General features: G+C 37.9%; 1 protein-coding gene across 1 annotated transcript in view; it reads right to left on the bottom strand.

Moving 5' to 3' along the window:
• The window catches only part of GPC5 (glypican 5), a 575,796-nt gene extending 561,830 nt beyond the window's left edge, over window positions 1-13,966 (bottom strand). The window contains exons 1-2 of the mRNA XM_062487799.1: window positions 13,801-13,966; window positions 5,759-5,920 (exon numbers count right to left, since the gene is read on the bottom strand). Of these exons, the coding sequence (XP_062343783.1) occupies window positions 5,759-5,920; window positions 13,801-13,966 (328 nt within the window). The remainder of the gene's footprint in view (window positions 1-5,758; window positions 5,921-13,800) is intronic.
• Window positions 13,967-14,275: the final 309 nt, after the last annotated feature.

Here is a 14,275-nt window from a genome sequence, read left to right as displayed (position 1 = left end):
CCCCAGAATTTTTAACCAAAAGCATTTTAATATGGTCATTGGAAAATATTTGCTAATATTGAGCCTGTATTTTCTTTGCTGCAGTGCAATACCACTGGGGCTTTATCTACAATAATGGAGTACAGGATAAGTACTTCCTTATGTGTCATTTTTCTATATACATTTCAGAGCATATTTTTTCACTCTTCTTTCCAACTGGTCTGTGTCTTTCAAGTACACTACTCAAATCTGAACAATGTTCTCCAGTTTACCAATGCAAAACAGAAGTTTCAATTCACAGATCTCTGCTGCCTTTCTGTTTAAGAATCTTAAAATAGTTGCCTGCCTGACAACAGCATGAAACTGCTGACTTTTATCATCTTTTGATCTATCATTATTCACAGAACTTCTCCTACAGAACAAATCCATTGCAAGATATCCCCCTTACTATTATGCCTTCCACTGTTCCTCCCCAGCTAAATGGAGCTCTTTGCATTTGTTCCTATTGAACAACAATTTTTTCACACTTTGTCTCCATCGTGTCAGGACTATTTTGAGTTCTCTTTCAACAAGACTTGACTTGCTAACTTTTTGGGGTTTTTCTTTTTCTTAACACAATAAAAATACTAAGTGAAAACTTCCATGAGTATTTTAAAATCTTGGAAATCTAAAAGGCTGCAGGCAACTCTACCTTTGAAACAATACTAAACATCCATTCAAAACCAGCAAGTTTATACTACCTTCTCTGCTGGAGTTCAGTCTTTCAAACTCCTGCATTTTGTCAGCTATTAGCTTCCCAAACTTCTTAGAATAAGCAGGAAGCAGGCATCCATGAAAATGCAAATTTTCTATGGCCACTGCTCCCAAGAGAATGATGCTTTAAATTTGCACTTCACTTCTTTTTTCAAATGCTTAAGAACTACATAAAGCATAAAAAAAATCTGAATTAGCATATTTCTATACTGATCACTGTGTTACAGAAACATAAACCAAAATAGTAGATAGCTTGGTACTAACAAAAATATGAAAAAAAAAAATCCTAGTACTCACTGAGTATGAGACTGAATAGTGCACTGACATCAGCTTAATTGTAACTCAGACATTATTGTAACTAGGAGAAATAATTGATGGCAAATGAACAGGCTGAGACTAGAATCTGGGAGCACAAGCACACACTTGAAAAGAACAATTTAAGAGAAGACTGATGTGGTGAAAACTGTTACAGAAGCCCATCAAATCCCTGTGCATATGTATATATATATATATATACACACACATATAGATATATATATATACCCCAGGAGCACCTACAGGCACAGCACACATACAGACAAATAAGTATCTAAAGATAAGAATGAGATAGAGTAGAACCAAATCCCTTTGGAATGATAAAAGACTTGCTTGCAATACAGAAATAGAACTCAGAATTAATAATAAAATTTTAGGTATTAATCTAAATCAGTCTCTTAATGCTGTGTATGTATATACAGACATACTGAGTCCAAATCTAAGTTATATTAGCATGATGTTCATCCTGCTTTTTTATTATAAAGGAGACAAAATTCCATATGGATAGATGATGTCTGAAGTTAATGAAGTCTGTATAACAGCTTTGTTCCTGAGCCCAATCAGTGGGTATAATGATTCTTCTGTGTTATTAAAATTCCCTACTTCCTCAGTCCAGAGGGGAGCATGATCATAGCTGTGGGGAAGGGCTGCAGAGCAACCAAGGAAGAAGAACATAACTCTGGTGAAGCACAGATATTTTGGAGACCCTCATCCCTGAATATAACAGAGCGATAAATGGAGTCTCTCAACCTGTCCACAACTTTGTCTTTTAATAGAATCTTTAAGTTTCATTTAGTTAAATGAAGTTCGGATTCACCAGTATTTAGATTTAGGCTAATTTCTATCACACTTAAAATATAAAGGATTATGGATATGAGAAAGAAGAAAAGTAGGAACATCAAAGCAGTCCGTATTGCAAATGATCTGAAGGGCAACATATCATTTGAAACCATGAGAGATACAGCAGCTCTAGCTGGAAATTTTCTGATCTCCAAATCATTCTTCAGAAAACTTCACGAATGGAAAGCAATTGAATCAGTGCCAGGGCACATTTAGTTTCTCAAAGATGAACAGAAATTCCATTATTTCTTATGGCTTACCAGAGAAAGCAGCTCAGAAGATTTCAGCACATTTTCTCGTCCGCGCAATTTACTTTAGCTACTGACTAAAACTTTATCCTATTTAAATGTAATAATTGTACTGTGATCTCAAACAATATGATGCAACAATTTGACTTCATTTAATTCTGCTCTAGGATAAAGCTGAAAATTGATCTACTGTGTAGTAATAATTTCACAGAAAAACATGAAACTGTATCAAGCAAGCCTGATTCAATATACTTCAGAACTTATATGGCACAGGCATTAAATTTTTCCTACGCAGTAGGAAGTGTCAGGTAATGCTCTACTGAAGGGTGCAGTTTATTAACTATTGCATACAGATACACACTTGCCAAGTCCACTGTTTCAGCAACAGGCAGCCCCATTCAGAAATAATTATAAAAACTATGCTACAACACTAGAGTTGCCAAACATAATAGCACTAAGAAAAGTCCATTTGCTTTGGAAGCCACAACTAAATTCTCATCTCTAAATTTCTCTTTCAAAAGGACAAGCTGTTATCTTGTCCTATGTCACACATGGCCAAGTTTTACAGGGTTATGGAAAAACAGTGGAGTGTAACAAGATCTGCTGTTCTGTTACACAGCACTCCAGCCAGCTGCACTGCAGATCACCAGATTCTTAGAAGCCTATTCTACTACTCTCCTAATTTTAGAAACTGTACAGATTTTTTTTTTCTCTACACAAAAACCGGCACTGCAATGTGACTACACTGTAACCCTGGTGGCACTTGTTAATCTTCTGATTACAGGTATAAACAACAATCAGTGTAAACTTCGAGTAACTTCTAAGAACCGTACAAAATGAGCATGTACATATTGAGAGATGTCTGTGGCATGTAAATGTAAGGTTTAAAAAGTATTGGAGTTTATGATTACAAGTATGGAGATGTTATAGCAATCCCTGTACAACAGCAACAATCTCTTCCTCAAATATTAATACTAAAAATCAAAAATGTGTAAGAATGATATCCTAACAAAATGACTGTCTTGAAACAAAATTATCATACAGCTTAAGTTCTCTAGTCACTTTTCCCAAGCAAAAAATGATTTATTGCTCTCCATAATATACCTCCCACTTATCAGATCAACATCTTACTTAACTTCATTGTCACCCATCCTTCTGTTCCCTTACCATTCCTCAAAGCTACTAAAAAGAAACAGATTCACAACGAAAAAGAAAACGCACGTTCTGAAACACCCTGAAACATAAGGAAAAAACTGTAACAGTACTCAGTGGGACCCAGAACACAAGTAGAGCAATTGGCACCATGTAGCTTGACATGTCCTAGGAGACATGGAATTTTCACATTTGAAAATTGACAATTGTTACTGTCAGAAGGCAGCACTTACCACAATACAGAACCATGGGATTTTCACAAACATTACAAGGCAAAAGATATGTCAATATATATAGATCAATCTACTCTCATACAAAGACACATGCACACACATAATAAGTTAGATGGGTAGAGAGCTGCCTTGTTTCACCAAGACGGTCACCATAAAGACCCTGGTAGTTAGACACCCTGAAGACTCAGGATCTCTAGACTGTATTTAAAGACCTCCACAGTCAAATACAGACCACTTATTTTAACTGCGTACTTCTCTTTACTGAATATGTACAAAACTGAGACAAAACATTAGCTATTTGTTCTGCTAGGATCTAGTCCACCCCTTTAAGGCCAACCTCAACATACTTTGAGAAGAGGCAGGTAACAGCAGTGACAAAATCCATGACATCTGCTCCCTTCTCTACACACCCCAACAACCCCCTTCACTCTTTCTGCATGACTCATGAGATTTCTGTCCAATTGCCAAAGCAGCAGTAGACACAATCATACTCCTAGCTGCCCAGCCCAGCCTGATCTAAACAGAAAAGGAATGCCTAAACATTTGGTGGTGAGATAGGCACCCTGTCATACTATAATGCAGATTGGAAAGTATCTTATGGAGGTCTCCAGCCCAAAGTCCTGCTCAAGGCAGGGTCAAAACTGAATTCAGACAAGATATAATGTCTTCCTATGTTCCTAAAATTCCAAGCTGAAAAAACATCAGCAGCATCTTATTTTTTCTGAATCTGAAATCATTTAGCTTTCATTTTAGTTAACGGTAGTTGCAATTCTTCAAAAATTAGTGGTGTGTTCAATAGCATGTTTTTCCACAAATAATTACTTCAAGGTTAAACAAGGTTTTAAAACTAAATAGTACCAGGATCCATGCAACGTTCTCTCTGTTATACTTCTTTATATAAAAGGAAAATAAAGACAAAACTACTAAAGACTAAAGTGCGTAGTTCAAAAATATGTGAAGTGCATAAGATATATAAAACAGATTTAGCTTTTAAGTATATACTTTGAAAAGTTTTTTGTTTAAATGCAAATGATGGACTAAAGACAGCAGACCAAATTTAACATACTATTACATGTACCAAACTCTGGGTTAACTCTTACAGTACCGTGAAAAAGATAAGACACAGAAGTTGAAAAGAAGAACAAAGGCAGAAAAGAGATGGAAAGATTTCTTGGTAATTTTACCAATGATCCCATGATTGTAACACCCTTTGACACCTGTGTTAGGCAGGCTAAATGGCAAACTCCCAAAAGGTGCACAGCAACTCGCAACTCCAGCTCATTTTTAGAATTAGACAGCCTAAATTTAAAAACAAGGGGAGGCTTTAGTACTCCAAAGTGAACTTTGCATTTTAGGACCCCATTCTGCTAATTATTTCAGCACCACAAGTTAATAACAAGAGAGCTGCCAGAAGGACAACTTCCCAAACCTGTATGAAGCTATCACATTATCCTTTCCAAGTGGTCATAAAGGTTAATAAGTACATATTAACAGACAAATGACAAGAGTTTAGGGCTTTGTCCTCAACATGTGTGAAATCTATATCTCTATCACATACAACCTCATATCTCTACTATTTTCAAATCTTCTTAGCTCCTTAACCAATTTCTGCATTAACTTACACCTAATTAAATCAGAAAGAAATTAATAGTGTATGAAGAGTAATCACAAAAAGGAAACCCCACCATCAGTCCAAATGACTATTATTTATCAGTTGTTTATTAAAACAACTATCACTCAACCTGCAATTTTTTTTTAAATTATATTTAAAAACTCAAAAGTCTGCAAAACTAGATCTTAAAAAGGAACCTCAAAATCTCAAAAACTAACTACCCACAAACATCTACTAGAAAAAGACAAATGAATATTGCGGGTGGAAATAGCTGTAAAACAAATATCTCTCTTTTGTAGCAGCTCAGGCATTAATTTTGCATTTTAGTATGGCCCATGTTAAAGAAGTTAAAGAGGAACATCAAGTTACAGGTTTACAATTAAAATCAAAGCATCTTACTAGAATTATGTCTTACTTTTTCTCAAATATATTTTTTTTAAAGTCACAAATTCCAAAAGCAATGCAGTTTCTAATCACCTCCATGATTTAATACTCCTTATTTGAAAGTATAAAAGCACAGGGAGAAGCTAAAAATTAACAGATAACTTTTATGACATCATATATAATCAAAGATTAAAATCAAGAAAAGTATGAACAACTTTGGAAATAAAAACAGAAAGCTTTACCTTGAAAAGTAGCTGCATTATGAGATATTAAAAATTTTAATGTAGCACTTGATGTTTGAAGCACTTGCTGTATATCTTGCTTGGCTGCAGTGTGATACCTTTCTTCCATCTTTTTGGTACAGCATGTTGTATTTTTCAAAGTACAAACCTGGAGATCAACACCTAAGGAAAAGGCAGTTACACTGATTAATATAAAACAGAAGTATGCAAAACACAAACACCTAGAAAACAGCAACTTTTTTTTTTAATGTGGGTATTGACAGACGGAAGAAATACGCAAGACTTTAAAACATTTGGTCTTGTTCAACAGAAGGGGATTCTAATTAAAATTCTGTAGGAAGAGTACACTTATTACAGTTAATTAAAGTCACATAATATAATTTCCCTGACATTGTAATCTCATTCCAGCTGTGAATATTGCTAACTAATTTTGGTAAAATATACTGAATATACACTGTACATTACAATACAGGTGGTAGATATCCCAGTCCTGGAAACACTCAAGATCTGGTTAGATGGGGCCCCTGTGCAACCTCATCTACTTGAAGATGCCTCTGCTCATTGCAGACTAGAGTAACTTTAGAGGTCCTTTCCATCACAAACTATTCTGTGATTCCATGATCTTCTAGATGGAACTGAATTGCTGGAGCAGCTCATGGCTGGCACTCCTTTGCTTCTGTAAATCTTGGACTAAAAAAGCTAACTACTTCCAAACATTATAAACACACCAATGGAAAGTCCGTTCCTGACGGGTTCATAAGGAACATTCTTATATTAACTTCTACATGAAACAGTCCTAACTTCCAGTCTAATCTCCCTGTGTCTTTCTCTAATGCCAAATATTCCCATCAATCCATGACACCAAGTCCCTACTTCCCTAATAGACTGGGAGACATTTCTACAAAAGAGTACTTTTTTAAAATTTTAGGCACGCTGAAATCCCAGAGAGAAAAGTCAGTACTTTTATAACTTTACAACTGGAGCACAGTCAAGCATAAAAGCATTATTCAACTTCCTTGTTATCATCTAGTATTCAAACTATTTTTCTTTTTTAATATTGCATCTAAAAAATGCTTTCTAATATAAAGAACAAACATATCATGAAAGAATAAATATGATAATTTAAATTATATTAATACAAAATTTAACAGTCCAATCCAAATTTTGTTCTCAAATATGTTATTTCACTGACAGACATGACAAGATTTTGCAGAAACATAGCAAGAAACTTATTTTCATCTGCATGACCTTTCAACTTCTACCTTTTAGTTATTTAACAAACAATATACAGGATAACTGCTCACATGCAATTCCCTGTGCACACAGGCACAGACACGAATAATACTTGTCCAATATTAAAATGAAACAACCTAAAAAATAGCTCTTGATAGTATTTTAATTGTTAGGCACTGCTCAGCTTTCAAACCTTTGCCTCTTGTAAAACAGAAGTTAATTTGAAACTTTATCTAGGCTTTATGGACTTAAGTATAGCTTCAAGAAGACACACTTTCAGCAAAACCCCAAAATAATAATGAATATTTGTATATGGCTTCAGATGACTCTTCAGTGTTATTTTATTCCCTTAATCTTATGAAAAATATTTTTTAAAGCAGCATCTTTTGAACATGGATCTCATTCCCAACCCTAAGTGAATTTTGTTTTATAGTTTTAAGACTGCTAATCACATAAATATAAAGTACATTTTATTGACCTACTTTTGTTCCAGCTCAATTAACACAACTGCATTCATGGGCCGGGAAAAAGTAACCAACTGCAACATACAAAGAACATAACTGACTAAAAATTGAATTGTTGTTCAAAACTCACAGAGTGGTTTTCTAATTGTTTTTTAGAGATCTACAGAACAAGGGACAGCTTACAGATAATGTTTCAGAAGGCACATAAATCAGACAGTGAAGCAGGTCCTTCCATTTCAAAATACAAGCAATATTAAAATACCCACACAATTATTTTCTGAGTCTTCACATCTAAAAGACTTTCTATCTTCCACAAGAATTGTTTTATCAATAACCAATTTTGAAATACATGGAGAAAACACTTTCTACTCCAAAAAGGCATATTGGCTCTTTTCAGTACCAAATTCTGATGGCTTTACACTGTGATCCACTTTGAGACAAGATCACAAGGCAGCTAGAAGTGAAATACCTTAGCCTGTAATAAAAATATATTGAAGTAAATAGTTATGGTATAGGAAAGGTTTTAGAACTGAAAATAAACTAAGTAAGTCTAGGAAAGATAGCTTGGAAAGAGAAACATAACTGTTCTGAGGTGCAAGTTTACCTCTCTGGAATGGATTTCAAAATTTTATTCATTGCCTCAGCTGTACAAAACTGTATTTTCAGTACCTTGAGATAAACAAATGCTGACAGGATGAGGACATTAAGTGCCTGGAAGAGAAGATGACAGATCTGTAGTAAATTTCTTCCTGTCTATTTGTACTTCTGAGAGATCAAATCCAGGGGCTGAAAAATTCCAAAACAGACTTAGGATTGTCGTGACAGTCTCAAAAGCCAGCACTGAAATGCCATATGGCTTGGAAGCAATTGTCCAATCAGTGGTTTACTGCAAAATAGAATTGGAACCTGTATCAGATGTAAGTCTTTCTCATGCTTATCTTTTAATATTTAACTTATTTTTGTTACAAGCATCACCCCAGATTTAGCATTACTTGCTACTACTATGATTGTTGTAAAGTAATTCAGCTTTGCTCAGTAAAAGAGATGGAGATCAGCCTCAAGCACCTGGCCCTGACTGTCGATGCTGTTGAACTGTCACCTCACTTCTTTCTGTGGCTCTATTCAGCAGGCGCCAGTATTTCTCTCACCTGCTCTTCAAGAAATGGTGCATTCTATGAACTGTTTTCAAAGGGCACTCCAGACAACACTGTAGTACAGGTTTGGCTCCTTCCAGATACACTCCAAGATCATCTTCCTGCCTACTAAGAAGCACCCCAGCAAGGTGAAGCCATACACCCACACTACAGCTCACAGAACAAAACATATTGTCGTCCATCCAAAAGCCCTCCTATTTTTGAGACTGCTTCAATGTCGGGGCAGGGGAACCCACAGTGTCATGGCATTACAAAAGCATCATACTGGCTCTCAAGAAGATTCAAGAGAAAATCCCAGAGAATCCCAAGAGAAAATGGAGTGAGAATAGTCCATTCCTTCTACAGGACACCAGCCTTAAGCAATGTAGACATGACCCGGTCTTGTCCACTCGGCATGAGAGTCAGGAGACAGTCCTCTGTCTTCTACTGAGCAGTATCACCTTTCAGGCCAACCCAGCCAGATCAAGTCCTATAACTACTTGAGCACTGATGACTTCCTAGAGAAGCTGCACGGTTGGAGATTGAGTTAGGGGAACTGCTACAGAGCTGAGCCCACATTTTTGTTGATTTTAATCTCAAAATACTATCAATTTTTTTTCACAGTGATAATTTTGTGGATTCAGAGGTGAAATGTTCACACAGACACAAAATTACGTTGTTGGCAACAGTCCTTACAAAAACAGATGTGATATAATGAACATCAGTAATTTATTTGACAGAGCAATTCACTTTCTGTCTCTGAATAAATCATTTTCCAGAGCTCTGAATGCTTGTTAAACAAATAAAGTAATTAGAAGTGTCCCTGCCTCTACACAACAAGAAGGAAAAAAAAGTTAATTTGACTTGAGGTGGAACCAAAATCCAAATTACCTGAATGTAAATTATACTAGAAATCCAAATTAGAATTCAGATATGATCTTGGAATTGCATTAAAGTAACCTGCTGGATTTTCAACTGACTTCTATTGTTACTTTAATGGGAATTTGTAAGAATATTTTAACTGGAATTAACAATAGTACCACAGACCAACTTATTCTAACATTATCTCATCCTCCCAGCATAATTTTTCTCATTTAATCAATTTCGTATTCATAATGGTTCTCTACCAAAAAGCCTTTGCAATAAAATTTATACTAATCAGTCTTCACTGTCTTTTATGCTTCTTCTCTTCATAATTGCACATATGATCTCCCAAAGTCTGCTGAAAAGAAGCCCAGACTGATTCCTGGGGAAAAAAAAAAAAAACAAACAACAACAACCAACCAAAAAAAACAAACTGCTGAAAAAAAAATATCTCCATCACTTCCCACCCTCCCCACTTCACTGGGAATTGTTTGATTCTAGAGTGACAGCAAATGTAACATTTTTCAACAAGCCACAAAATTCAGATTCTTGGTGCAAACAGAAGCCTGAAAGTTTGTTTACTGACATATCTACCAGAGGTGCTCTGTTAAGAAGGCAAGAGTGAATGGTTTACCAGCCATCCTATTCTGCTGTTGCTCAAATCACATCATAGAATGGTTTGGGTTGGAAAGAGTTTACCATTTCAACCCTCTGCCATGGTCAGGGATGCCTTTAATTAAAAGGCTGTTCAAAGCCCTATCAAGCCTGGCCTTGAATACTTCCACGGATTGGGGATGCACAACTTCTCTGTTCTACATACTCTGAAAGAAAGAAACCAGAAAAGAAATGCTATCTGCCACCAAGATAACCAAGATAACAAAGAAGAGCTCAGAGCTCCCATTTAATCTGTTTGGGGGGGGGGAGCGGGGGGGAAGAGCTGCTGAAATTAGCTAAAAGATCTAGATTTAATAGCACCTAGGGTAAAAAAAAATCTTCAAGAAAGTTGCTTAGGTTACAATACCAGAAAGGATATACATCACTTGAACATAAGAAACAAATATATGTAAAAAAGTATTTTGCAGACAATTTCTTTCTATTTTTTTTCAAACAATCCAATTCATATTAATCCACAAAAATAAAATAAAAAACTCCAAACCTAACCTTTCAGTACTTTTTACATTTATGTCATTCTTCATACAGCAAAAAAGTGTCTTTTAGGATTTTTAATTACTGAGATTATTCTGTACAGTCCCATCAAAAATGTATTTGTAGCACAGAATCAGACAGGAAAAAAATAATAAGTATTTTTGCAATTAACATTAAACATTTAAAATCAGCATGAATGCAATAAATGTTCTAATATAGCATGTGATGGGGCCAAGCATAAGTCTGTACTATAGTTACCAAATCACTTTTACAAAAGACCAAGAACAGTTGAAATGTCTTGATTGTTAGGGCTAGCAAAAAGTATCTTGGGATTGGTAAATATATCTATTTATCTTTATTACTAGTTGCCATTTTCAACACAAACTCAAATTTGTAGTTTCCATACCCTTCAAGATCACCTTCATGTACATATATACGTCATTTTTGCATGGGATGACAGAGGTATTTTTTTTCTCTCCTAAAGACACATAACCTTTACACAACAGCTGCAAATCTAATTTCTAATTATATAAATTAATATATACTATATAAATAAATTACATAAAACAATGCATAGGTTTTTGAGCTAACATATATTCAAATACAGACACATGACAGTCTCCAGAACTAGAATCTGCCGGATTTACTGATACAAGGCTGCTGGTTTTATTCCTAGCAAGAAGAGGAAAAATGTGAATTTTTCCTTTTTTATTATACATGCAATTAAAACAAGGCAAATATACAGCCTATAATTTTATTGACTTCCACTGTATACAAAACCATACATCAACCAGCATTCCTGCTGTTCTTCAGCTGGTGATCCTACTCGACCCCAAAGATTCAGCTTAATACATTTAAATGAAAGTGTTCTTACACAAGTTATGTCTAAGGTACCACTAAAATAAAAATACAGAGGCAATGCAGTAGAGGTATTTATGCAGCTTATTCTGTAGACATGACCAACATTTGATAATGGAGTAGCTCCAAGATGCCACAGGATGCACTGGCTGTCCACTGTGGTTGCCCACAAGGAGCACCTGAGATGCCTAAGGTATGCCACCTAGTGCAAACTGCACTACCAGAAAGATGTAAGTTCCCCAGAGTTATTGCATCTGTCAGCCCCATTGGGAACCTTATGGAAACCTAAGAAAATAAAATTGCTGCCAGATGCCCACATTTCAGCACTAAAATTAAACCTTGTAGAGGCAGCTTGGACACCTATTTACATAATTGGACACCTACAAAAAAAATGTTTGTGTTGTATGGGTACATGCAAGCATCTTAGACACAAATATATTTCTTAGTGCCATCAGAAAATGTTTTCAAATATTTTTACATCTTGCCTCAAAAGAAGGCTTAATATAGATCAGTAGCAAAAACTGACATTCCAAGTTATGACTTGTGCCTACGAAAACCTTTAATCACACCTAAACCTCCTAAAATCCTCATTTAATCCCCATTTTCTTGTCATTGCCAGCTCTGCATAGATTTTACTGTTTGCAATTATTTGTTTCATTATATCTGAGATCAATGCTATTCAGAACAAAAATTCTGGCTGCCCACAGCAATGTAATTCCCTCCAAGTGTGAAAGGCTGCTGACCAAGCAGCTGTACCACACCTCCTGCTGCCCACCGGTTGCAAGGGCAGCAGCAGAGAAAGAAATTATTTTATATTCTCACAATTCAAACATGGCTTTTCCTTTGAACAGGAAATGCAGCAAAGTCAAAATCAAAAGAAGAAAGTGAGTGGTGGTATAAAAAAGGAGGAAATCGGAGGAGTAGAGCGGAAGAAACATATACAAGGTACTATAGTTCTTGAGTCAACATGTTTTCTCCCTGTCCCTAGTACACAAATGAGTAGCAGAGTAATCAAAATAAATGACAATGGCAGAGAAAGCATAAAACTTACAGCAGTCTACAGAGTGAGAAGATCATAGATAAAGTGATACCATATCATTCATTCTGAGATTAGTCACACAAATAATCAGCGCAAAAACACCTAAATTGCCGACAGGGCTGTAACTCAGATTTCACTTTCCAGACACATTCATTTGCACAGTACCTGTCTCATCAGGCTTTCCAATTCAAGTGTTTATTAAACACAATTATAAAATCTTTAGGTTAGGAAAATGCAAGAAGACAACAATGCATGTTGATAAATGTAGTAATAAATATACTACTCTAATTTGTAAACTACACACAACAATATTGGCTGTGTTAAGCATTCTGTCACATTTAAAGCTAGAGTCATTAAAAGCTGTATTTTGGAGGGATTCCTTTGAAATAAACCTAGTGTGCGCTATCTCAACTGGCAGAGTTAACAAAGACCACACAAATTGTCTTTAAAAAAAGAATAAGTCTAGCTACTGGTATATTGAAGTGAGGAAAACATTAATTCGGCTTTTGTTGAATTTTCTGTCAAAAAAGCACCGACTCACAGTTATTAGTTAACTTGTCATGCAAACATGAACATACTTTACAGATGCGTAAAAAAAATGCTTTCTCGCTGATCACTAAAATACTTGTACTTTAATTCTCTGAGTTCAACCGAGGCTCTCACAAACCTGGAAACAAAACCTCAAACCTCAAAATGTACATGCCACTCTATGTGTTATGCAACGTCATTCAGTCTCTACTTTTAAAAAAATTAAAAATTCATTGTTGATACAAATGCTAGATCTACTCAAATTGCCATAAAGACTCTACTTTCCCGGGAATTTTATTCCATCACAATCCAGCGACAGGCAGATATCCAGCACGGAAAACGCGCAGCCGGACCACCTGCAGCGGTGTTAAGTCACTCTCATTTCACAGCACAGTAACTCCAGCAGCCCCAGACGCAGCTCGGCGGCCGTCCCCAGCCTCCAGCTGCCGCCGATGTACCTGCGCCTGCCCTCGGCCGGCTGGAGCAGCACGACCGCACCTGCAGCCGGCTCGCTGCGCTCTGCGCGATACGGGCTGGACGCGGGTGGGCACAAGGGGGCTGTAGGCAGCTGTCGGGGTGCTCCAGTGCCCACAGCCCGAGAAGAGCGTTTTCTCCCTTGAGTGAGGGGCCAGCCCCGATGTCGCTATAGAGGAACGGGGGACCCGATGCGCCCGCGGGACCCAGCCCCGCCATCAGCACCACCCACCCTTCGCGGCCGGCGGCACCAAATTCAAACCGGCCGCTCCGGTGCCTCCTGCCCCACCAGCTCCGCCTTACCTGCCCGCGGGGACTCCGGGACGCCGCCGAGCGGCCCGAGCCGCCGCAGCTGGAAAACTTTCCGGACCGCCTCGCAGCTCAGCGGCGGCTCCGCACCCTCCAAGGCGGCGGCCAGGAGCAGCACGGCGAGGGTCAGGACGCCAAGGAGGAAGCTCTTCCCCCCCATGGCCCGCGACCGCCGCCAGCTGCCGCAGGGAGCGCGGCCGAGGCGCCCCGAGCAGCCGCTGCGGGGGAAGGCACCGCCCGCCGGGACCCTCCCCCGGCCCGGCCCGGCCCCCGCCCGACGGGGGGGCCCCCACGCCCGGGGTGGCAGCGGGAGGGCTCTGCCCAGCGCCCCTGGGTGTCGGGGCTGGGGGCAGGATAAAAGCGCCCCACCACCTCCACCACACCCGGGCTGCTGGAGGGCGGGCTGCGGAGGAGAAACCCAACAGCGGAGGAAGCGATGGCAGGATAGGGGAGCAATTTTGACCCGAAA

This window comes from Cinclus cinclus, chromosome 2 (genome assembly GCF_963662255.1).
Source record: "Cinclus cinclus chromosome 2, bCinCin1.1, whole genome shotgun sequence".
NCBI classification, from domain to species: Eukaryota; Metazoa; Chordata; class Aves; order Passeriformes; family Cinclidae; genus Cinclus; species Cinclus cinclus.
Note: the sequence above shows the minus strand (reverse complement) of the source record. Positions and strands in the feature narration are given on the sequence as shown.